Source organism: Onychostoma macrolepis, chromosome 21 (genome assembly GCF_012432095.1).
Source record: "Onychostoma macrolepis isolate SWU-2019 chromosome 21, ASM1243209v1, whole genome shotgun sequence".
NCBI lineage: Eukaryota > Metazoa > Chordata > Actinopteri > Cypriniformes > Cyprinidae > Onychostoma > Onychostoma macrolepis.
In genome coordinates, this window is record NC_081175.1 from 20,423,265 (window position 1) to 20,449,531 (window position 26,267).

Below are 26,267 nucleotides of genomic sequence, written 5' to 3' on the forward strand. Positions count from 1 at the left end.
CGCAAGTGTGTTTACCTGGATTTCCAGCAGATGTTAGACGGCGACAGATTCGTCAATGTGATATTCCACGGGAGCAAGAGAGAGAGATGATGAAGAAGAAAAAAACAGAGATGGGCTACTTTGGCTTGAGTTTGTGTGATTTTACTATGCTGATTTTATTATCTGAGATCTCTTGCTTGTACAGTCAGCTCTGGTGCCTCTGTTTCCTCTTTCCTGGACATAAAGTTTCATCATGGATTTATGACTGATCTGAAATCAACATTTTGCATTGGCTTAGAACTCTGTTCAGAACAATTCTGTATTCAGTTTTTTATAATCATATAATCAATTGATTTTATATATGCTTAATAGTGTGTCTGTATTGTACTGTACGTTATGCTCAGTTAGGTGCTTGAATATAAATGTTGTATATATGTTGTCTTTCATTGAACATGTAGAGAACACTTTGTCTACAGTAAATTCTAAGTTCATGACTCCTTTTCATTTTACATAGGCCTTGTCACGAATCCTGTCCCTGCACTTCCGTTCATTCACCACCAGAGGTGACTCACTCACCACATTGACTCTCACACCATACATAACACTGGACTCCATTTCCCATCATTCATTGCACTGATTCACACACACGGCTGATTGCACTAATCACACACACACCTGATCATACGCACACACTGATTACATGCCTTATTTAAACCCTGGACTTTCTTTCCCTCACTGCCGAGTATTGTATGCATAGACATAATATACGTAGACGCCGCATAGACTGACGCTGCCTATTGGAGCTGACGTACAGCGCGGCCGACATCTTGGATGGGTCTACAATGCGCCCCCCCTGCATTTATTTCTACCGAGGAATGTGTATCCCCAACTACAATAATCATAACTCCCCGAATTTTTACCGGATTTTCACACGGTTTGGTTTGTTACAAACGGCAGAGATTTAGTTATGATACAGGACGCTGTCACACATTGAAAAATACGTGCTTTCATGCTAAAAGACTTTGTATTATGCTCTTTAACAAAGACATGGTAGGCTATGGCATATTGATAAATGTATAAAGGAATGAATTTTATATTTTAATAAAGAAACAAGTTTGATTGTTCATTTGAATTTCTCTCTCTCTCTCTCTCTCACACACACACTCAAACACACACACACAACTTAAAATAATAGGGAACAACTTAAAATATGCCATAATGTTTGCTCATAAAGGTAAGAGTAATACATCATTCGGAACTGTAAAGGGTCTACTTTTATTTGTGTGCATTCCCAATATCAGCAAAACGTTGTGCTTTTATTAAAATAAATAGGAAAACAGATGCGCTTGCCGTCTCATCTTGAATAGGAGCGCTTCACAATGATGAACCGAAACTGAACGAATTGAGTCACAAATATGATAAATATCTCTATAGAAATCTTTAAATTACTACTTTAAAACGAAATAATTCAAATCGAAAACAAAAACTCTTTCATTATGTAATCCGTAAAGATGCATTTCTCTCTAAAGGCACGTCCAATGAAGTCATTTTTCATCACTGTCTAAAATACAAAAATAAGGAAAAGCCTAAAACAGGCCCGATTATATTTTTCTGATTTTTACGTTGCTCTGCTCTTAATTCCTTTACATTTAAAGGATTTTCTGCAACGTAATTTTGTCTGCATGATATGCGAATTATTTATTAGCCTATTTTTTTATCCATGCAGCAAAATGCTTCAAAAACAGCTGTAAAAACTACTTTATTGCATTCCAGATTAACTTTTCACTATAAATTTTACGGGTAGCTTGAATGTAAAACATTGTCATGACTTTCGTTGTATTCCCATTTGTAAAATAGGCTACAAACTAATTGTGGTAGTCTAACCTGACCTGTTTATAAGTAGAAATGGACTTTGGCATGCAAAAGACTGATACGTTCATTATTAATGGCATGGCTGGTTCAGTCGACAGAAACACGGCTATAATTTACTGCTGAAATGTTTGCGGGGTGGTACGCTCGTGGTACGCACAGTGCGTCCAGCCACACCTGCAGGCGCCACTGACCACAAATGACACAAGCATGAAATGATGGTTCTCAATTCTGAATTGGGTGTGCTCCCTGAGTAAGAACACATCCTCTGAAAGTTGAAGAACAGAAAAAAAAACAGCAAGAGACAATGAGAGAGAGTACCAGTTCCTGCTGTAATAATGTTACACGTAAGTAACGTTAGTTACGATGACATAATATTATAAATGGTAAAATAACCAAATTTATTGTTCAGTCTTACTTGTGAAAGGTAATCCCACGCGATCTGGTATCTGCGCGGGTTATTGCAACAGTAAACTGCACAAAATACTGGCATAAATTGCTCGCTCTTCGTTGACTCCGGTGCTAGTGTAGAGTGAGGAGACCCAACCAATATGGCGGCGACGCTGGATTACGTTCCAGCATGTCATGAGGCGTCTACGTATATTATGTCTATGATTGTATGCACTTATCCCTCTCCCAGCGATAGCTACTACGGAGCCCACTTAGTTGTCTTAGTCTTGCCTGTTTTCCCGTGTTTGTTTTCTAGCCCGTGTTCCCTGGATTAACCAATTGCCTTGCCGTTTGGACACTGTTTGCACCTCTCTTGGATTCTTGCTCGTGTACCTGGATTATCTCTCTGCCCTGCCCCATTGGATACTGTTCGCCGATCGTCGACCCACGCTTGCCCTAGGATTACTCTTTGTCTTGTCCCTGCCATACCTGTTTGCCATTGTTTCGACCCTGCCTGTATTTATGACCATGCCTTTAAATAAAAGCTTGCACATGGATCCGCACGTCTCACGTCTCGTCAGCCACGTTACAGACCTACTGGATTCTTGGCGGATTCTTGTGTTTCCGACCGTAGAAAACACGTTATGAGCAGTGCAGGATTCAAAGCCAAACTTTTTAATACTGTATGTGTGATGAACACAGGAAGGCATTTAGGCATATGATGACATTAGGCAGAGCATGATACTGTGATGATGAATTATTACATATATGGCTAATATTGCAAAAGACAGTATACATCACTAACCTCATAATTGAATCATTTGGTATCTTACACGAATATGATACCTCTCTCACAAAGAATAGGAAAACCTTCAATATTTAGTTATTGCAGACTTCTTGAACTAAAAATATGACACAAAAGTCTGTCAGTTTCATAAATAATGAGTGTGGGCCTCTTTATATATATAACTTTGAATTATGCCAGTTATCTTCATTTCAGTGGTAACAACCTCACTAACATTTGGATTCAGCCTTTGTGAAGATTTTTTAAAACTTTTTTTTAAACTTTTGAACTTTATTTAACTATGGAATATGAAACCCATACTGTAGCACGGGCTACATGTATGTCTTGCTTCTGTAAAATAGAAGCAAATGTAAAGCACTGTAAAAAAATTCATCAAAAATTCGTATTTTCTCTACTGTTTATTTGCATCTTTGTTTTTATTTTTAATAGGCTAACAAAGGTAAAATAACAAAAAGAGCTTTATTGTGATTATTAATTATTATTAATTAAATAATTGGGAGGAGAAGATGCATTGTGATGTATCATAATCAAGCGAATCAAATCGTGAAGCAACTGAAGATTCAGACTTGAGATTTGGCCAAAAGGGCTCAACAGTGGTTCGATTTTTTTTATTTGCCCTGCCACAAAATAAATAAATATAATAATAAAATAAATACATAAAATAGTTTCGTTATCATTGTTTTTTCAATACCTAATTTATAGATAGGCCTACCTGTTAAATTTGACAATTATCGATTCCAATTGTCAGTAAATAAGAACAAATTAACCAATTATAAACAATAGCACAAAATAGCCTAAATAAATGAATAAATAGCCTAGAACAAAAATATAAATTAAACAATGCGTTAGGTTTTTGAGTTTAGGTGTTCAGGTAGCCTACAGAAATTGAATAATCAAATGTAAAATAACATTGCATACTTTTTACTTTTGTAGCTATGTATTTCTCCGGAAAGAAACGCAATTCAGTAACTATCGTGATTAACAATATTTCACATCTTCTATTTCTTTTGGTTAATTTTAATAAAATATTTCACTATCATTTAGGGAAATTAGTGACTTTAAAAAAATTGCACGTGTAGAGTAAGATTAGTGAAAATGCAAATGAACTTACCAGCCTGTTCCAAAGATCCACAAGCAGTTAGACATATTTGTGAAGGCGTGACTCAAAGTGCACAGAACGTTTTGTAAAGGTGTACATTTAGCTTCAATAATTTACCTTCCTCTGTTCTTTAATGTTAGTTTATAATGCATTTAACCAACATTAACACATGCAATTTAATTCTACACATTTGTATAGATATCTGTGTAAAATATGTCCGGCTATGTGCATGCATGTGTATTTCATGCAGTGATATTTGTGTCTATTTTATATAACAGACCTGTTTGATCTTTTGCTAATGGCATTTATAGCTGCAAAATAAAAGGCTGATAACTTGAGCTTTGATTATAAAGATTGAGTGAATGTAGGCTGTAGTTCTTGTTGATGAAGGGCCCCTCAAGAGGTAAAGCCCAGGGGCCCCTTACAGTCTTAATGCGGCCCTGCTCATAGGACCTCAGATGATGCCAACCCTGAAACAACACATAGAACTACCAAATTTTGCTATAGGTTTGACTGCAACATATAATCATCGCTGTTAATAGTGTTTATCGTCTGTTTGATTACGCCATTAACTGATTTTACCGTACATTTCTGCCATATGTACATCAACTTGACAAAGTCACCACTGATAAGCTACTACTAAATATATTGTAGAACCTTAATTTCCTGTGAAGCTGCTTTGCAACGATTTGTATCGTGAAAAGTGCTATATAAAATAAACTTGAACTGAATTGAAACATAAATACGTAAATAAGAACCCTAGCCTCGCATTTGTGAAAAAAGATCAGATTTACAGATGTGCATCACAAAATAGATAATTCACTCTTTCTTGTTTGGAACAATGTAGTTTCAAATATAGTTTGAACATTTGCAAGAATCTTGTGGAGTGGACTTGTGTTGCAAGACTCAAACCATGGACTTTGAACCAAAAACCATAGCTGGTACTACAGAAATATCTTCATAAGATATGTTGTGGTTTTTCTTGTGTATATCATGCTTCATACTTAAGTTTTTGGCAGATATACCAGAATGGGATGTCCCTGGGCAAACGGATAAATTCAGCATTGAGATGCTATACTGATTCTGGTCTGTGTGTTCAATGACCCCTTCCTTTTAGACCCTAACAAACTGGTCTTCTGTGAGGTGCTTAAGCATACCCGGGAGCCTGCAGGTATGATGGGCCAAAATGATGCTGAATGTAAAAAACCCACATTGGGTTCTTTATTGTCTTCACCATTGTTACTGTTGCTCAACTGGTAGAGCATGATGTATGCATAAACGTACATATATGTAAATATTGTAAAACTGCTCATAACTACCCAAATCCTTATCCAAATTTTTCCTAGAATCGAACCAACCTAACAACTGTAACAAGATCATGGAGAAGGTCAAAGAGCTTCACCCTTGGTTTAGATTGGAGCAGGAATATACTCTTCTAGGAGTGGATGGACACCCTTTTGGCTGGCCCAGACTTGGCTTCCCCAAACCACAAGGTTATCTAAATGTTATCATAGATGTTACATCCACAGCCTAGGGCGAGGGAGCAACATTAATTATAAACAGTAAACAGCAATGCTATATTTCTTATGTACACATGGACACCTGACCATTACACTGTCAGAGACTTTAATAATATACATAGACATTCATTTTGAGTCGGTCCCCTCTTTGCAGCAATAACAGCTCCCGCTTTTCTGGGAAGGCTTTCCACATTTTGGAGTGTTTTTGTGGGAAATTTTCCCCAGAATATTTGTGAGGTCAGGCACTGATGTTAGACCGGAAGGCATGGCTTGAAATTTCCACTTCATCCCAAAGGTGTTCGATGGGGTTGAGGTCAGGGCACTATGTGGATCAAATGTCCATCCAACCATCTCTTTTTGGACCTTGCTTTGTGGTCTGGGGCAGTCATGCTGGAATAAAAATGGGCCTTTCCTGAACTATTCCCACAAAGTTGGATGCATAGCATTGTCCAAAAAGTCTGGATATTTGGAGTTCCAGGTCGGTCCATGTGAAGGAGTATAGATGGGAGATCATCATCTATGGATGGCACGTTTCCTGCTCCACAGACTTTAGAGTGGTGGCCACCCTGGATCCAAAACCCATGACAGGAGACTGGAACAGAGCCATTTGCTACATCAATGTGAGCACAGTGAAAATGAGAGAACAAGGAGGAATTGAGTATGTACAGTCATGGCCAAAAATATCGGCACCCTTGGTAAATATGATCAAAGAAGGCTGTGAAAATTAATCTGCATTGTTAATCCTTTTGATCTTATCTTAAAAAATTCACAAAAATCTAACCTTTCATTGGATAATAAGAATTTAAAATGGGGGAAATATCATTATGAAATAAATGTTTTTCTCAAATACACGTTGGACACAATTATTGGCACCCCTAGAAATTCTTATGAGTAAATTATCTCTGAAGTATATTCCCATTCATATTCACAATTTTGAGCACTCCAGGGTGATTATGAACATGAAATTATCCAGCCATGGCTTCCTGTTTCACAGAAATAAAAAATAGGAGGGAAAACAAATCCCAAATTCCTTTAATCATCCATCACAATGAGAAAAACCAAAGAATATATTTCTGATGTGCAGCAAAAGATAATTGAGCTTCACAAATTAGTGAAGTGGCTTTAAGAAAAGAGCTAGAGCAGTGAAAATTCCCATTTCCACCATCAGGGCAATAATTAAGAATTTCCAATCAACATAAAATGTTACGAAACTGCCTGGAAGAGGACATGTGTCTATATCGTCCTAATGCACGGTGAGAAGGAGAGTTTGAGTGGCTAAAGACTCTCCAAGGACCACAGCTGGAGAATTGCAGAAAATAGTTGAGTTTCAGGGTCAGAAAACCTTTTAAAAAATCGTCTACAAGCACCTACATCACCGCATGTTGTTTGGGAGGGTTTCAAGAGCAATTCTCCTAGCTCATCCAAAAACAAACTCCAGCATATTCAGTTATCAGACGCGACTGGAACTTCAAATGGGACTGGCTTCTATGGTCAGATGAAACCAAAAAAGGAGCTTTTTAGCAGCAAACACTCAAGATGGGTTTGGTGAACACAGGGATAAAAAGTACCCCATGTGTACAATGAAATATACTGCTGTATTTTTGAAGTTGTGGGCCTATATTTCTGCTGGAGGTCCTGGACATCTTGTTTAGACACATGGCATCATGGATTCTATCAAATACCAACAGATAAAAAATCAATAAGTGACTGACTCAATCTTATAATGGGCCATGTTTTGATCTTCCAACCGTACAATAATCCAAACACAATCCTCAAAAACAACACAAAAATGGGTCACTGAGCACAAAACCAAGCTTCTGCTATGGCCATTCCAGTTCTCTGACCTGAACCCTATAGAAAATGAGTGGTGAACTGAAGAGAAGAAGCACCAACATGGAGTTGGGAATCTAAAGGGTCTGGAGTGATTCTGGATGAAGGAATGGTCTCTGATCTCTTGTCAGGTGTCTCTAACCTCATCAGGCATTATAGGAGACAATTTAGAGCTGTTAAACTGGCAAATGGAGGTTTCAAAAAGTATTGAATAAAAGGGTGCCGTTAATTGTGGCCAATGTGTATTAGAGAAAAACATTTATTTCATAATGATATTTCCCCCCATTTTAAATTCTTATTATCCAATGAAAGGTTAGATTTTTGTGAATTTTTTTAAATAAAAGATCAAAAGGATTAACAATGCAGATTAATTTACACAGCCTTCTTTGATCATATTTACCAAGGGTGCCGATATTTTTGGCCGTGACTGTACTTAATTGCATACACGCACACTAGTCAGAGAAAGAAAGTTATGTTGCTATGTAATCATCACAGAAAATCAGTAAAATAACCATCAATAATACAGTAATATGAGTTCTGAATGAACTGAGTGACTGAATTCTGTCACTGTTGACTATTCAGAATTAAGCTATTTTCTTTTAATGTGCGAGACTTCCGATTCATTAGAAGAATAACAAAGTGTAGTCAAAAATGCCAAAACGTTTTACACTATAAACCAATGTGTATGATTTTGATAATAAATTAAGATAATATGACAACAAATAGCTAGGCTACTATTTGTAACATCAAGCAGCATGACAGTTTTTGTAGGCCTACATGTAAAATAACTGGAAGCCAATAGCACAGGAAGTCTCGCACATTCAAGTTCTTGAAAATCAGAGTGGATGTTAAAACATTATCTGGAATCTGTGTAATATGTAAACCAGTGTCAATTGGTATGATTGCTGTTCTTTTGGATGTCCATAAGGGGGCGTAATAGGCAAGTGTTACATGTACTTAATACTGCAATTGCAATTAATTATGCATAATTACATCGATGTAACTTTAAGCCAAACCGTAATCCTAAACCTAACCATGTAGTTAACTAATATTACTCAGTAGCCTACTTAAATGTGTAATTACACTGTAACAAGGACACCTTAAAATAAAGTGCAACCAAAATATGTTATTGATTGGTACTCACTAATGTTTGTAACAACGTTAAAAAGGTTTATTTTTTACTAAAATGTTTTCTTACCTTAATTTTATTAATCATTATTTTTAGTCTTGTGTTCCAGTAAAATGTCTATAATCCATAAAACAAAACTTCAGGATCTGACAGTAGATGTTAATAATGCTTGTTGATCCGTGTATTAAATCATATTAGATGATGATGTTGGTTACTAGCACTCTTTCTACCTCTTTCACACAAGTGTATTAGAACAAAAACCAACATTTAAAACCATATTTTAAATCTTATGTGATGTTAATAAAATTTTTATTTTTTCTATTACACCCTTATTTAAATTGGAATTCACAAAGAAGACCTCTCAGAAAGAAAGAAAAAAAGGGGAGGGGGGGAATGCTGATGTCAGCATGCACAAGAGATGGGTTTAAAGTGGCTTCTATTTTCAGCAGATGAGTGATGTGCGGAGCGCAGGAGTCTGTTCAGTCCCCATCATGAGGTGAATTTATTGTTCCCAGAACAATGGCAGAAGGGATGTCTGTTCAGTTTTAACAATGCTTGTGTCGCCAGACAGATGGAGGTATGGATTGTTGCTGATTTTCCTGGTTGGTTATGGAGAAAGCTCAGCTTGGTGCTGTTTGCAGTATGTGGGTCAGTGACGTGACACTTATTTTTTTCTTTTAGCTATTCAAAAATACACAAACTCAATGCTGTTCATATAGCCTATTTCCTGAATCAACCTCATCTATAAGCAGAACTGGGTAGTAACTGATTACATGTAATCTGGATTACGTAATCAGATTCCAAAAATTAAGTACTTGTAATTAGAGTAAATTACATTTTAAAGTACTCGAAATCAGACTACAGTTACTTTTTTATTGATTAGCAATAAATTATTCATCATTTATTGATTCTCTCTAATTCCTCTTTTTTATCTTTTAAATATACCTTTCTAAAATAGTCTACTGCTTATATATACTCAGAAAGCCCAGTTTTGTGGACACAGCATTTGACCAATGGATTTTCAAAAATCAGGTTTAAGAAGTGTTTCAACATTGCATCAACTACTGATGAACACATTCATTTTTATTTGAATGATCACACAGTAAGTTATAGGCTTTTGTTTTTCAAACTCATTAAAATGCCAAAATTCTCCTTATTTCTTATTTGCAGACATTCTCAAACTTTTTGTCATCTGAACCTCTTTCACCTAATATGTTTACTGTAAAGTGGTGGTCAATCAGCAATTCTGTAAAAGACAATATCTCCCTTTGCATTGAACTTTGAGCGTCGTAACTTTGCAGATGTTGTTTATGCTCAAACAGCAACATTACACACTAACTAAAGTTAAAAAAGTGAAATCATAATCAATGATCCCTATAAGAACCCTTGAGATTTTAAAATAAATATTTTAATAAGTATTGCATTTGCATGTTGACGGTTCTCTGACATTGGTTAATGGTTATTATATGGCGTGCAGGTAAACATAAAATATTTATTCTTTTTTAGTAAGTGAATTATTTGGATTGTTATTGTAAGGTGATTTATTTTCATTTTTATGATTTAATTAAATGTTTGCCTTTCATTAAACTCACAAACCCCCTGCAGTTCCCTTACAAACCCCAGTTTGGGAAACCTTGATGTAATATAAAGTTTAATGCTAATTAATGTTGTTAATTACAATGAAAGGAATATATTTTCTCACTCTTTGTATTTTTACATCATTATGCTACAAGATTATCCTGTTTAAATCAATGCGATAAATGAGTTAGGTCAAAAGTAATCCAAAAGTAATCTAAAAGTAATCTGATTATATTACCTAAAATGTGAAATGTAATGGATTACGTTACTGATTACAATTTTTGTCATGTAATTTGGAATCAGTAACGGATTACAATTTGTAAGTAATCTACCGAGCTCTGTCTATAAGTAACATGTTTTCAAATTCTAATTAACTTTGATATTTTTGAAAATATGCATATGGTGTAATCAAGAAAATATAATTAATTTGGCATAATCATAATTTTAATTATTATTATTATTTATAATATTATAAATTATTATAAAACACTGCTTTTTGAAGCAGTTTTGTATGTGTGTGTGTGTGTGTGTGTGTGTGTATGTATATGTGTGTGTATATATATAATGAAAATCATCACTGTAGGTAATGTTTCGGATGTGCATGACAATCTTTCAAGTATTAATGCAGTTGTAAGAATAAGGACGTCCTTGCATTTATTCTTGTAAGTTTATTAGCATTCAAGTGAAATATTAAATACATTATGTCATCAATACCATTATTTGAAACAACCACGGGATCATAAAGAGCGGGGATGACGTCAGCGCCCGTGGATGGGCGGAGAGATGAGAGCCGCAGGTGGGACGTGAAACTGGCCGCTTTTAGCTGTTAGTTGTACCGTCGATCTCATTTTCCTTGAGTGCTTGAGTGGTGCTTCTGAACGACATGGGGAAGCTTCAGGAATTCGAGATTACTTTCACTAATAACAAAGTGGTCTACAACCCCGGGGAATCCGTATCAGGAACTGTGAGAATTAAAACAAGCCACTCCTTACAGTTTAAAGGTAAGCAACGCTGAGTATCTTACATATGCTTACAATAGGAAAAAATGATTTGCATGGACAGCACAGCTGGTAAGCTTCGGGGTTTCCCCGTTCAAGTAAAATTAGGGTGTTAAAATAATGCATGTCAACATGGACGTGTTGCATGTTGACATTCAGCATCCGCTGCTGCACCATTTCATATACAGTAGCCTACAGTACTGGTTCATATATATATACTGTATGTATATTCATGTGAGATAGAAGCTGTGATAGGAAAGCATTAACGTACACGCTCTTACATTCAGGAACGTCAATGTACATCCTGTTTCTCGTGTTCTGCTGGTTTCGGTTCGATTGCACAATCACACCCGAGCCGCTTCTGGACCGCGGAAGCACGTTGTATATCGTGTGCGTTTCAACAAGTGTGTCTTGATGTTTGTCATCACTTGATTTCCATCTTTAAACGTCCACAAATGAGTGTACCTTCAGAACTGACAGGCGAAAAGATCCTAGCGTTCATTCAGGACGCGTTCTTGCGTTCAAAACTGCTGTAGGCTACGCAACGCGTATTAAAACGCGACGCGCGTGTGGTGACCAGCTAAACGCTACTCTAACTCAAAACGAAAGAACGCTTGAACGACCGCTAATTATCACAAACATGTTTTTCAAGAAGTTATCTGAATTATATCAGTGGTTTGGTCATATGAACGTCAGTCACTCATATAAAAAGACGCGGACATTTTTAAATGTGCGATGCATTCAGTGCCTTGTGGCATCCCTAAACACTTAGTTTACTGTCAAATATCTCTTAAATGTTTTGTGATATGTAAATATAACAGTATAATATAATAATAACAGTATTCTAAATAATGACCGTGTGTTTTGATACCCTCAAGCGTCCAGCACAACTAACATTCACTCTGACTCATTTATAATCTAACTTTTGTTGTTACCTAAATGAAAATGGGGTTTAAGCATTATGTAATAAATGTAGCTATAAAGTCCATAAATATAGCCTATAGATACCTCGCCCTCTCTCAAAACCTTTGTCTTTACTTAGGGGCCTTACCAACTTAACAAGGGGGTCAAGACCCATTTGCAACAACTCCCTTAAGTTAATAAAACGTCTAAAAGAAAAGTTATAATTGTGAGAAAATCAACACCTCCAGCAACCCACTCCCCACTAACCACAATTTTGCATATTGCTGGTCACTGGGGAAAGAGATAAGAAAGTAGGTTAGACAAGGTGCTTTTCACACTGTGTGAATGTGTACAAAGAATGCATTGTAAGTGTTTTCACTGAACTGTTCGGTTTTAGTGTGTAGGCGAGACTTACGGACTGACACGCAAAAGAAAGAAAGAGATTCCATTGAAACAACTCTACATTCACACTTGAGACTGATCTGATGCATGAAGTTGATGTGCCTTTTCACTCAATTCTAGGACCCCACCCTTATTGTGACACTTATGAAAAATGATCGATGCTCTGTGGTAATGTTTCTGTTCCTCTCAGTTTTTCCTGTCAACAGCGAGAACGCACCTCTTTGCGTTTGATCACGCTGTGGATTGGCACAATGTTTTTGCCTGCTCTAGTGTTTATCAGTGGAATGTGTGACAGATGACACCACTATTATAAGGGATGATAAGGTCATGTGACCGGTGTGATTAATCATTCTCTGCTGGTACTTTAATTCATTAGGTCGTCCTGCATTTCCAATGTTAGTACTTTGGGAATTGGCTCGGAGCACCCTTCACCTTGACTTAATGTGTAAAAAGCTCCTCTAATGTGGCAGACATTGTGCATTGGCATAACAAAACTGCTAGCCAATTTGAATGGTGGGTAAATAGTCTTTTTTAAAGGAGTAGTTCATCCAATATGCAAATTCTGTCATCATTTACTTTGCCTTCATTAATTTAAACCTGCACAACTTTCCATTCTTGAACACAGATAAAAGGAGGATATATATATATAAGGACATCTTATTGGCTTTTGAACTTAATGAGGTTAAGAAAAATGACCAAAAACCAAATTTCAGTCTTTTCCTGTAGTATCTGTTAAAACTTGTTTCTCATCAACGTCATATTATACTGCCCAGAGTAGAACTGGATACTTTCTTCAGAGTCTTGCTGAAAAGTGGAGGACGTGATGTTGTTACTCCAAGAACAGCTGTGCTATTCAATCCACATTGCTCGGTATGTATTATTAAAAAGCAGCTGACTCATGTTTTGGCTTTCTTATCTGCCTTTTTTTAGTCTGGACACTTTGATAAGCAGTCCTATCATGGACCTGATGAGCATGACAGACAATGGCATTTTTTCAGGCTTGTCCTGCATACTTGTTGGATGAAAATGAAAAGCATGACGTGAATATTAAAGCGTGAGTCTCTTTCAATGCAGAGACACCCTCCTGTTGAAAGATGTTCTCTTATTTACATCACAGCCGGTATTCAGTGTATAGGGTTACTGGTCAACAGACTGAACAAGCAAGACAGTCTCAGCTTTGGCAGAAGTCATGTATAATCCCTTGAAACTATGAAAGAAGGGCTTTAGCCTGGTTTTAATCAGTCAGTTACAGAAACTCTAAAGAAGACATGATTGCTTAAATCTCAAATAGAAACACTCTGTACAGTCTAGAAGTACATTAAAGGGATAATTCACCCAAAAATGAAATTCTGCAATCATTTACTCACCCTCATATCGTTTCAAACCTCTTTGAGTTGCTGGTTTGACTTCTTTAAAATATCATCTTTTGTGTTCAGCAGAAGAAAGCAGTTTATACAGGTTTTCGAACAACTTGAGTAAATTATGAAAAAATGTTCATTTTTGGATGAACTCTCCCTGAACTGTGAAATTTTTCGTTTGACCCTTTGAGATCTGTGTGATTTGTGGAGAGAAAATATCCTTAGTGTATTACTATATAGGATATAAATATTGACTTTTGTCCCATGGAAAACTGATTACATGCAAAGGCTGAAATACTGAAAATACTCAAAAAGCACCATGAAAAATCCATGTTTACAAGTTGCTTGAAAACCTGTTTTAAGCTGACATAGGTCCATTTAAAACAGTGTTTTTGTTCCAGGAAAATGGAGACTTGTTTTGTTTGCAAGGGAGTATGCAAATTTCTGTCCAGTCAAATTTTCTAAAATGACACAAAGTAGATAACCAGAAGAAGTTTTTGACACAAACTAGACTATTAGCTATTAAAAAAGACAAGAACTTCTAACTAGGCTGTCCAGCTGCAAAATTTCAATTTTTCATAAAGCTCTAGGTTTGGTGTGCTGAACAGCTTGGCCAAAAATGTTGTGACTATATATCAATATTGACTGTATAATAATTCTAATAATAAATGTGTGGAGCAACATTTACTTTGATCCAAGCTGCTCTGAGACTCTGTTAATGCATGTGTGTAAATGAACACAGTGCTGCACTTGCTGCACCCTGTAACATGCAATGCATATGTTTATTTCATTAAACTGAAGCCTTTGTAATTGGATAATGAGATTTCAGTTTTACTTTGATTAATCATGCGGCCCTACATCCAACCTCCTGTTTCAATAGGAAACATGTCAACAGATCATGATAGAAACATGTTCACTTTACATCCAGCCTGGTATCAAATGCATAATATGATTGTGATAAGCTTGTTTGTAGTGCTCTAGAGCCTTTTGTCTCTCTGTATCTCAAGAGACACTCACATAGACAAGCCCCTCTATTCATTAGCAGTGGACTGACTGGCCTGTAAGGAAACACCACTGATATCAACATGATGCTACTCTGTCCCACGCTGGCTCTGTGGGAGTGTTTGTGAAGAGACTCACTCCTGTCTCCCATTATAACAGGGCATTCAGCACATTTACAGACAGTACAGTACCTACGCCCTTGTTTGTGTCGAAATATTTAGCACAATATTGAACACAAATATTAAGTTCAGCCCGAGACTGTTTGTCCCTTTAGTAACGGGAATCGCAGGCCTCAAACGTCATTATTTATTAATGGAGCACACTTTTTTTGGAGGAAGGAAGGCATTTTTTGTTTATTCACCCAATATGATGCCTCATTAGTATTCAGGATGAGTTTAGAGCAGGTCACCTGAGAACCTTGTATGTTTAGCTTCAAATGGAAGTTTGTATTTGCAAATCTATTTTGGGGAAGTCAACCTCCAAAAACGTACAAAAAACTTCTTCTTCAAAGAATTTAAAAGTTAAATGTGAGGCTTAGCATTTTATAGAAGTAGTAACTAATTATCCTCTTAAAAGTAAATTATCTTTTATTCGCCATAGTTCAAATCTCATTTGTGTTCATGTATATTCAAATACCGTATAAGAACCAATCGACCAGTTTGCTGTCATTGACCCCCAAACCTGGCCTTAAACATCTTGATAAATTCCTGACCTCATGATCAGTTTTAATTTCAGTTTCATAAGGAAAACTATTTCATGAGACATGAACACTTCTGTTTAACCAAGCCAAGCCCTTGCTGGCTCATTGTGCTTTTGAATTAAAAATTTCTCTGTTCATTCAAGATGCATGCATGTCCCAGCAGGTATATAGGCTATCACAGAGTTAGCAAGAACTCCATGACCGCATCTGCTGGCTGCAAATAGCAAATGTACTGAGTCACAGTGAGAGTATGCTTAGGGCATCCAACCCCTAATGTGTCTAGACTTGGGGATGTTTTTTCAAAATAGAACTACCTTTTAATTAATGATTTGCAAGCTGCAATCATGAAGCATCTTCGTGAAAGTAAAATAATTTGGCTTCTCTAAAGAGCGTCGCCTGAACATTTCTGCTCATTTTCAACCGTCAATGTTTTGCTGCAGCGCAGTGTATTAAAGCAATATTTTTGTTGATTACCCCAAAACATATTTTTACTTTTAAATTGTTACAGTGAGGAACTTACAATGGAATTCAAGACACAAAAGTGAAGCTTATTTTTTTTAGTAAAGTACTTGTGTTGATTATTCTGTTAAAAGATGTTTTAATAGATGTCTTTTAATGGGTTTATGGCATTGCATTTTCATGGGGACAAAGTTGTAAAATGGTTAGAAAAAGTAATTTTTTCATGTTAACACATTAATCATATTAACACACAATTGAAAATTTACTCACCCTTAGGCCATCCAACATGAGTTAGTTTCATAACGTAAATTTAGCATAGCATCACTTTAGGGTAGCCAGAAGTTAAAAACGTCTTGATGGATTAGTTTATTACAAACATGCAGCTTTTTGTTTTATATGACGTTAATTGATGGAATGGAGTGGTGTGGATTACTTGTGGATTATTGTGATGGGTCACACTTTATATTAGGTGGCCTTAACTACTATGTACTTACATCAAAAAATAAGTACAATGTTGTGGTCATATTGTATTGCAAAACACATTTGCTGCTATTGAGGTGGGATACGGATAAGGTTAGGGACAGGTTTGGTGATATGGGTAAATTTAAGGGTGGGTTAAGGTGTAAGGGATGGGTCAACAGTGTAATTATAAATGTAATTACATAAATGAATTACAGATGTAATTACATATAGGTATTTTTAAAAATATAAGTACAATGTAAAAACATGTATGTACGCAATACATGCATTGTACCAAATTATTAATTTAAATGTAAGTACACAGTAGTTAAGGCCACCTAATATAAAGTGGTACCTTGTGATGTTTTTATCAGCTGTTTGGACTCTCATTCTGACGGCACCCATTCACTGCAAAGCAAAGATAAACTGGTGTGCAAGTAATGTAATGCTAAATTTTTCCAAATCTGTTCTGATGAAAAAAATGGCCTGAAGGTGGGTAAATTTTCAGCAATTTGTGTTTTTTTGTGATCTATTCCTTTAAAGAAAAGGAAAGACAAGTGTAAACTTATTTTTGTGGTAATCAACATTCTGCCACAAATGCTGTTGATTGAGCTTGCTTGACCAGAACCTGGAATATTCCTTTAAATCAAGTGTGTGAAGAATAAAAGCTTGTCTAACACCAGAGACATTTCTTGTAAATGTTTAACCTCCGGGTTTGTTAGACCTTTCAGTGATTGTTATAGTGAGATATCTAGATTGGCACATTATTTGTCTCGCTGATGCCAAAGGCACTCATGTTGGCACCTCATACCTTATATTTCCTGATTTCGCCTTCCAGCAGTCCTGCCATGCCAGCTGCCCTCGATGGGGCTCTTTTTTTACGGTCACAGCATCACGTGCCTGAAGAAATGCGTTCTCTCATTCTCTTTATGTGTCTCTTCCTGTTTCTTTCTCTTTCTCTCCAGGCTGTCAGAGTGTCTATTTCTGGGTTTTAGATAAGACAGATTTGTCCACACTGTCTTGCTGAATGAGGGATGCAGCTGTAGCATTTGAATCAGAGCTAAGGATGGGACAAATTTACTCTCTTTTATGTTTGTGACTAATAATTCTCTCCACTCTTTTAATGACTGTTTTTAAGTGTACGCTTTCAGCTCATTCTCAAGCAGTAATGAGTAATGTAGGACATGCGGTACATCTGGCCTCGCTGAATATATCTGGTGAAATTTTAGAGCACTCACATTGTCTTATTAGTCTCAAAGGGAACCAACGAACCCTTCTGTTCCATAACGGGAATATTTCATGAAACTGATCACATGTGAGAACAAAAGCCTTCCAGTCTCTCAAAGTGCCGTTTTCTGTTTTAGTTCCTACTGTTTTTGCATTTCTACTTCCAATTTTACATTCATTCTTCAGAAACCCTGTTTATTAAAAAGGGACAATTCACCCAAAAATGAAAAATCTGTCATTTACTCACCCTCATGTCGTTTTAAAAGCTGTATGACTTTCTTTCTTCCGTGGAACCAAAATGAAGATATATATTATTCAATTGGTTTTGTCTGTATAATGAAAGTCAATGGGGTCCAAAGCAACATTGGAGTTCACTGACTTTCATTGTATGGAAAAAAACATACACAAAATACCTTCTTTTGTGTTCTGCACAAGAAAGGAAGTCATAACTATCCCTTTAATGTATACTATGTCTCATTAGTGCTCAAGGACAAAGATGAAAATGGTTTCCACATCCCTTTACAGTAAAACCTCTCGGAAATTTCATGTTTGACCTTAATGACCTTTCTTTGTTCTCTTCTGTTTGTCTGAATAGCCCTCAACTCGATGACTCTAAGAGGCCACACTTCTCACATTATTCCACGCCTTGCGTGGAGGCTGGAATGTCACACATTCCTCACAAACGGTGTTAAGAATCTACAGCCCTTCAGATATTCTTGAACTGCACCCAACTGTCCAATCATAGCGCTGGTTTACTTGGTAACCAAAAGCCTTTGTGGTGAGCTTTGGAATGTTGGAATTTCCTCTGTGATTTGTTTGTTTGTAAGTGTGTGTATTGGTTCGAGAGTGTTTTATTGAGGCAGAGATGAGGTTAGCCTTCACCTGGCAGCAGGTTTATGCCCATTACCGTGGATATCTTATCGGAATGCAGTTGCTAGGCCACCGGCATTCAGAAGTACTGGTCCCAGGAGACGTATGGGGTTTCCCAGCCCCGATGTCTTTTGTGTGCAGGTGCCCTCTCTCATTCATGCTCTTTCAGAGGACAAAGACGCCTTTACCTTCCCAACAGAGCGAGCTGGATTAATTGTGAGGGAGTTTAAGGGCCCAATGGTCTTGAGAGGACAGCACATGTTTTAGTACAGTTTAATTATTTAAGTTAATGTTTAGATCAGGTGGGTTTAGTCTAAGATCCTGTGGAAAATCAAGTGCATAGGTTATTGTTTGTATGTTGATTTTCAGTTGAGTGAATATTTTTCTTATAACACACCGTAATATAGTAAAACTCAATCACTCAGGTAATGTTCAGGTTTTTAATAAATTCCTTCATTGTTCACATTTTTTGTTTACTTTTAAAAACAAAATTATTTCAGAACTTGATTTGTGTTAAGTGTGCATAAATATTAAAATCTTGCTGATTCTAATTAGCTGATAATTATATTATATGGCTGATAGCCAATAAATTACTGATAGAAATTGAATACTATTTTATGTAAAAAATCAAAAAGAAAATGTTTTAATTGGTACAAGTAAATTTAGACATCACAATATTATAATGTACAGTATTAAAAATAGATATTAAATTATAAATGTTTTTAAAGACAATCTTTAAGTGCACTTTAGATTATGGAAATTGTAATCTACAGGTAAAAAGGGGGGAAATGAGCATGACCAATTGAATGGATAGTTCACCCAAAAATGAAAACTCTGTTATCATTGAAGAATGTTGGTAGCCAAACAGTTTATAGTAGCCATTGATTTCCATGGTTTTTTTCCATACTGTGGAAGTAAATGGCTACCATCAACTGGTTTGATATAACCAAACATCTTATTTTGTGTTCAACAGCAGAAAGAAACTCATACAGGTTTGGAACTGGAGTGGAGGGTGAGTAAATGATGAGACAATTTTCATTTCTGGGTGAACTATCCATTTAAATATTCAATACTAGACAGTATAAAAATAGAAAACGTCGAAAAGTAATAATACACTTCTTCTCGACAAGGTCTAAACATCTGGGTGGCGTTGTTCCGGCTTATTTGAACCATCTCAACTTAGCATGTGCTCTAAAACACTGTCATTAATTAAATCAGGTAGTTAAGAAATGCTACCTGTCCACCCAGCCCTGAGGATATTATAAAGTAAAGAAAGGGGCCGATTTGTCTGTGTGATTGAGAATTTAATTACAGTTCTTCCTTCACGTCACTGAGAAAGGCTCTTTTCTCCTCCTCTGAATGCAGAAGAACTCTCATGATTTTCATTATATATTGAGTACTTCAATATGTCTTCATTACAAGGCTTTTTCTGACTGTTAATTCAAGAACATTTCAGGCCAAATAAAAGATAAATATATTTGAAATTCTGTTTTTCTGCTGAAAATTCATTTTCCATTGGACAACATAAAATTCACGACTATATAATATACCAAAAATATAATTGACAGTGATGGTTGATATTTCAATGCATATCACAGAAATAAGGACAATGGACTCTGTATTCATTGTAGCTCATTAGAAGCTCATCACCCTTCAAAGGAAGGACTGTACTTCCTCTCGTTGTAAGTCCACTTGAACAGGCCGCAGTGAGCTAGACGAATGTTTCGGTAAATGATGTAAGAGCAGTTTCTAGAAAGAATTTACCCTCCAAATTAAAATCTCCCTGCTGATTAAGAAACCTTGTAAATATCATTATACTGAATATGAATATGGTAAACGTTCTGTACAACAGTATGTATTTCAAAGTTTGGTATTATGGTTTTATCATACTGCCACAGTTCTTGTAAGAGATGGGTTTTCTTGCATCATAGTTGTTGCATTGTAATTCATGTATACTGAAATATTAATTTTATTTATTTATATATTGTTAACATTATATATATTTATACTGAATATTTTTAAAAGGATATCTGTGTGTGTGTGTGTGTGTGTGTGTGTGCGCATGCAAATTTGTATAATGACATGGGTATGACATACTTATGAGGACATTTCCCCATGTCCCTATATTTCAAAAGGCTTATAAATCATACAGAATGATTTTTTTGGTTTTTTTTTTGGAGAAAGTAAAAATGCACAGATTGTCCTATAAGGGGTAGGTTTAGGTGTAGGTTTTGAGTGATTATTATGTAAAATAGTCAGCACAAGCTTTTAATGTAATCCTGATGACAGGATCCTATACAGCGAGTAAACAAAAGCCTGATAAATTATTTCTGTCTCTATATTGAAATATAAATTTATCCACCTACAGCTTCTGTCGCCGTGCTTTTTAGTGAGTATCTTCTGAGAACCTGGTTTTTATTAAGCGATAGCGTCCATAAATATAGGGAGAAAGATCTCATTTAAAGCAAGGTGACCTGCCTCGGTTGAAATTCTCAGTTTGCTTGCACTAATCTGCCTGTTCCCTATCAAAGCAGATGTGTTGTTACCGTCCCTGGAGTAAATCTCCCTCTGAATGCACGACCGGCTCCCTATGATTTAGAGCTTGCTCATAAATTCTCATGTTTATGTAAAATTTTCATGTATGTGGTAAACAACAAATTCGTTTTCTTGTTATCTCATTGACAGACACCGCTAATGCATCATTCTGCAATGTCTTTTCAGTCTGACAACCGGTGTTGTCTGGCCAAATGGTTTGTGAAAAAATATTCTAAAGCTGGGCAGAAACTTAGGGCTCATGGGCGAGAGGCTCAACTAAATGTCTTGGAGGAATCAAAGCCTAAATAGTGCACTTAGACTATTTTCACACTCAATCTTTAGGCCTGAACTAAATGGACTCAGGTCAACAGCAAAAGCTGTAATGTTAAAGTGCCTTTAGACTGACAGCGAAGGAGAAATCTTCAAGTGTGTGGCCAACCTTTCTCTTTCATACTGAAGTGGATTCACGTGGCCCACACTGCTCTGATTTGACCAAGCCAAGTCATAAAAATCAGGATTACAGATAGCTTGAGTGTTTATCTTTCCCTCTCTGTGCTTTACAGCTTCATTCGACATGTGGTGATGCATCATTGAATGTAAATTAATAATCTAATGAAATTTAAAGTCCTTTTCTGTGGACGCCAGTTCACTGATTTTCCTGTGCCGGCTGAGAGATGGCTTTTGTTTAGGTGAGGTTAATAAAGCTCAGGGGGATGCATGGCACATGGCAGAGGATCATGGGACAGGTTGGGCTTGTGCTGTAATTGGTGGGAATGTTTGGGGTCAGTGAGATGAGGTACTGTGTGAGTAGAACAAGGACTGAATGACCAGAGCATGTTGCGTAATGCGGTTTGGATAATCTCCTTATACATAAACATGATAGATGGATAGGTAGATTCTTATTTTATGGGTTTGGTAATGCATGCTGTTAAATAAATTCCATTTAATTTTATCAGTCACATTTTAAAACAGTAATGCTTAACAAAATAAATTGAATAATTTAAATAAATGATGTTCCATGTATTTATGGAAGCTGGGTTGGACCCTTTGTCCAGCCTCTCTAAAGGACAAACTATGATTGATGACTTAGTCGATAATTGTTTCCTGAATTTCATTTGAAACTTGAGCTGTATTTTCTCCTTTTACAGTAATGCAACTCCTTCACCATGTATGCAAACTTCTCTTTCTCTGGCCCCTGCCATGGTCTTTTACTCTCCTTCCATGCCTTTGGCCTCTTTGATCCATACTTGCAAATTGCAAGACAGAGGTGGAATCTTTTGTAGAGAGATGAGGATTGATTGCTGATTGAAGAGTTGTGCAAACAAGTTTCACACAGGTGCATTGGAGATTCATAATTATGCAAGTACTGTATCAGCTGTGAATAGATGTTTTCCTTTTGTTCAACACAGTGAATCCAATAGAGTTTGGGGTCTTTCACTGAGATCTGTGGTAACTGTTCTGACAAAGGGTGTGAAAAATGTGTGAAACAAATGAAAAGGGTTAAGGCATTTGAAAGAGAAGTCTTCTGCTGTGCTAAAAATGTGACGATGAAGATCAAGTGGATCCCAGTTTCACTGAGTGTGTCTTAGCAAATGAGAAGAACTGTAATGACTGTATGCCATGAATATTATCGTTAACTAAAACTAAAACGAAATACCATTTTCATTACTTAAAATAAAATAAACATTAAGTTAAATAAAATATAAAGACATTCTATTAAAAAACTTATTTTATTTCTTCTAGTTTGCAAGGCAACATTTCTCATTTTTGTTTAGCTAAAGTTGAAGTACTGAAATAAAAAATGAAATAAACAAACTAAAATGTAAAAACTATACAGATAGATAGATAGAGATTTTAGACATACACACACACACACACACATATATATATATATATATATATATATATGTATGCATGCATGTATGTATGTAAAATATGTATATACAAAAGAAGATATATTTTATTATGTTTTTATAATTTGTTTGTACGAACATATTACATGTAGTGTAATGCATGTTCTTGTTTATAAAAAAATGTAGCATAACAAAATTATGATTATAGCTGCAGCTCATTAAAAAAAATATGAAAATGACAGAACAAACACAATACAAAATGACTAAAACTTCAACTAAAAATGAAATGAAAACTGAAAATATAAAAATAAAATCTAATTCAAAACATTAACAAAAACTCTATCAATCATACTAAAACAGCACTGCTGTATGTATTAAACACCGCACACACACACACACACACACACACACACACACAAACTCCTTTAAAAGTTTAAACATAAATGAAAAAAAAAAAATTGAAATACATTAAAAATGGCAAATATTCACATATTACTCCCATCAAGCAATGCTGTGGGTTTCTTGTTTTGATTGATTCTCTTTTTATCTCCCATATATTAGCCTGCAAACCATACTGCTCTCATGAAGGTGAAGGTGTGACCAATGATGTGAATGGTAGATGTATTATAGTTGAATTGAGCTTTGTGATCTGTGCACGGTGCCAGTGGATTAACTGCTGTAATAAGCTCATGAAGGGAGTCGTGACGGGGTCAGGAGAGAGGTTAGACTGAAGAGGGAAAGCAAGAGCGTCTAATTGCTCTTGAAGTTTTAATGAGGACATGGGAGTTGAGTTACCCTCGAGCATCAAGGATGATGGAGCTCCTCAGTCGATGATGCCATGCTTATGATGAAATGTAGTGTTAGAGTTCAGCCTCAGCATTCAGTTCTACTGGCAAATTATTTAACATGAGTTCGTCCAAAAAGGAAATATCTGTCATCATTTATTCATCCTGATGTCGTTCAAAACCATCATGATTTTCTTGAAGATTTTGTCTCTACATTCTTCTCCTTTAATGGTGTCTAGTATTGCACTTCCGTCATGATTTGGATGGGCGAAAGTCATAAAGATTCACCAATCTGCGGTGGAACTTTGTGTCATTGTGAGACACGTAATGTTTTATAAGTCATCCATTGTGTGCTGTGTGGTGATGTAGTTAATGTGTCAGTGGGTGAAATAAGCCAGTTCATTGCTTCCAGCTGTTGAAACCCAATTATTATCAAGTCTGATCTCAAACATACATTTGAAGGGTTATATTGTATCTTCTGCTGAACGTCATAGTCACGTGATGATTCCTTCTTTTTGAATTAAGCATGTTTAATGGAACTTCCTTCTTTTAGTCAATTCATTGCATTCTATTAATCTCATTAATCACACTCTTGACCAATTGAAATCGACCCTGTGCTTGCTGTGATACAGTCCTTCTTTGTGTTTTGGCCTAGGGATCAAGGACTTCTTCTGTGTACATTGTCGAAAGAAAAACCTGACCGTAGACAAACACACTGTAGCTCTTTTGTGTGTCTCCACTCCAGCTGAACTGTATCCAGCCCAACAGTAAACAAGGAAATATCAGTCTTTCCCCAAACCCAGCTGTCCATTTCTATGCCAGTGCAGGCGGACCTTCACTGTGCTGACTCACTGTTGCATTTCTCCAGTGTCACAAGGTCAAGTTCTCTCTGACGAGTTTCAGAATTCATCACTGATTGGATACAAAGCTGCCAGTTACTAAGGCCTTTATTTTATTTTGCTTAGTAGTTTTGTTTTGTTTTGTTGAATGCTCAGCAAAATGTTTACATTCATGGATCAAATAAAATAACAAAATACATAAATAAATAACAAATGAATGCCCGGTGAGATTTTTACATTTAGATAGATAGATAGATAGATAGATAGATAGATAGATAGATAGATTGTTTTTAATACAGAATTTTTAATGCCCAATTTTTACATTTCTAAATAAATAAATAAAAATAGATAAATAAAAAGATTTTTAGAATTTATTTAGAAATGTAAAAATCTAATTATGTATTCTGGTAAAAAAAAAAAAAAAAAAATATATATATATATATATATATATATATATATATATATTTTAATGCATGTTTAAAGTTTATGTGTTTTAAGTTAAAATAAGGAAGCCGGTTAAACAGCCTTGTTATCTTGTAATTTAAGATGAACAGTCCTATAAGCATTTATGTGTTTCTTAAAGGAGGGTTTTATGGTCTAAAACATTGCAGAGCTGAGCTTTCAGCTAGTTGTGCATATACCTGAAACTCTTAATTGTGTAATGTCATCCATAAATTCCTGTCCTAAGGAAGGGACATTCTCAAAGGACATGGGCGGTACTGGACAGAATCGTATTTCAAACAGATAATGAACCTTTCTTTTAGATCTGTGGTTTTTAGGAGAATTTTTGTAATTCTTTTTTTGTTAACAATTAGGTTTGTGCGTTTGAATATACTGTTGGAAGAGTACTTGGATAGGTTGTTGTAGTATTCACTCTAAAAAAATGCTGGGTTAAATACAACCCAGTGCTGGGTAAATATTGGACAGAACACATGCGGGGTTGTTTTCAACCAACAGGTGGGTTAAATGTTTAACCCAACCTTCTGGGTCTAAACAACCCAATCGCCGGGTTCGACCATATTTACCCAGCGCTGGGTTGTATTTAACCCAGCATTTTTTAGAGTGTTCTTAGATATAAACTCATTGATAATAGATGGGTGCACAGTTTCTCACAGCCGTCTGACAACTGGCAAAAGTGTTGCTTACGCTGCGTGTGTTAGGAAGCAGGTTCAGCCCACGCTGTCTTCCCATGTGGAAGGGTTGTGATAAACACAGGAGACGCTCTGGACGCCCACTGCGGTGTTTCTCTGACACATGCTCTGAACCATATAAGCTGCCAAGAGGCCTGGACCAACTCCAGCGTGTCCCCCTGTAGACTCTGAGTCAGATCCCAGCACACAGTGTTCAGCTTGAAAGGAATATTTCATCCAGAAATTAATTTTCTATCATCATTTACTCACCCTGATGTTGACTTTCTTTCCTCTATAAAACACAAAGAGGATTTTTTTATAATGGAATATCAGTTGCAATGAATGGGAACTGAAGCTTTTTAAGCTTCAAAAACAATGCAAAAGCATCATAAGAATATCATAAAAGTGGACCATATGACTCGAGCTCTATATAAGTCAGAGAAAAATAACTGGAATTTGAGTCAATATTCAGTTCAACTGATTCATTAAAAATATCTGATTCAAAAGAATGATTCATTCATATACTCTCAAGTTTGGAACACTTTTTC

The 26,267-nt window shown here is 36.1% G+C and overlaps 1 protein-coding gene across 2 annotated transcripts in view; it reads left to right on the forward strand.

The window, feature by feature from the left end:
- The first annotated feature begins 10,951 nt into the window (after positions 1–10,951).
- The window catches only part of arrdc1b (arrestin domain containing 1b), a 33,354-nt gene continuing 18,038 nt past the window's right edge, over positions 10,952–26,267 (forward strand). Inside the window, exons 1-2 of one of the 2 annotated variants that reach the window (XM_058758631.1) lie at positions 11,065–11,200; positions 18,303–18,485. Coding sequence is in view for 1 of the 2 variants with exons in the window: in XM_058758629.1 (XP_058614612.1) it covers positions 11,083–11,200 (118 nt within the window). In the remaining variant the exon portion in view is untranslated. Of the gene's footprint in view, positions 11,201–18,302; positions 18,486–26,267 lie in introns of both variants that reach the window. The other variant, XM_058758629.1, reaches the window with a different exon arrangement.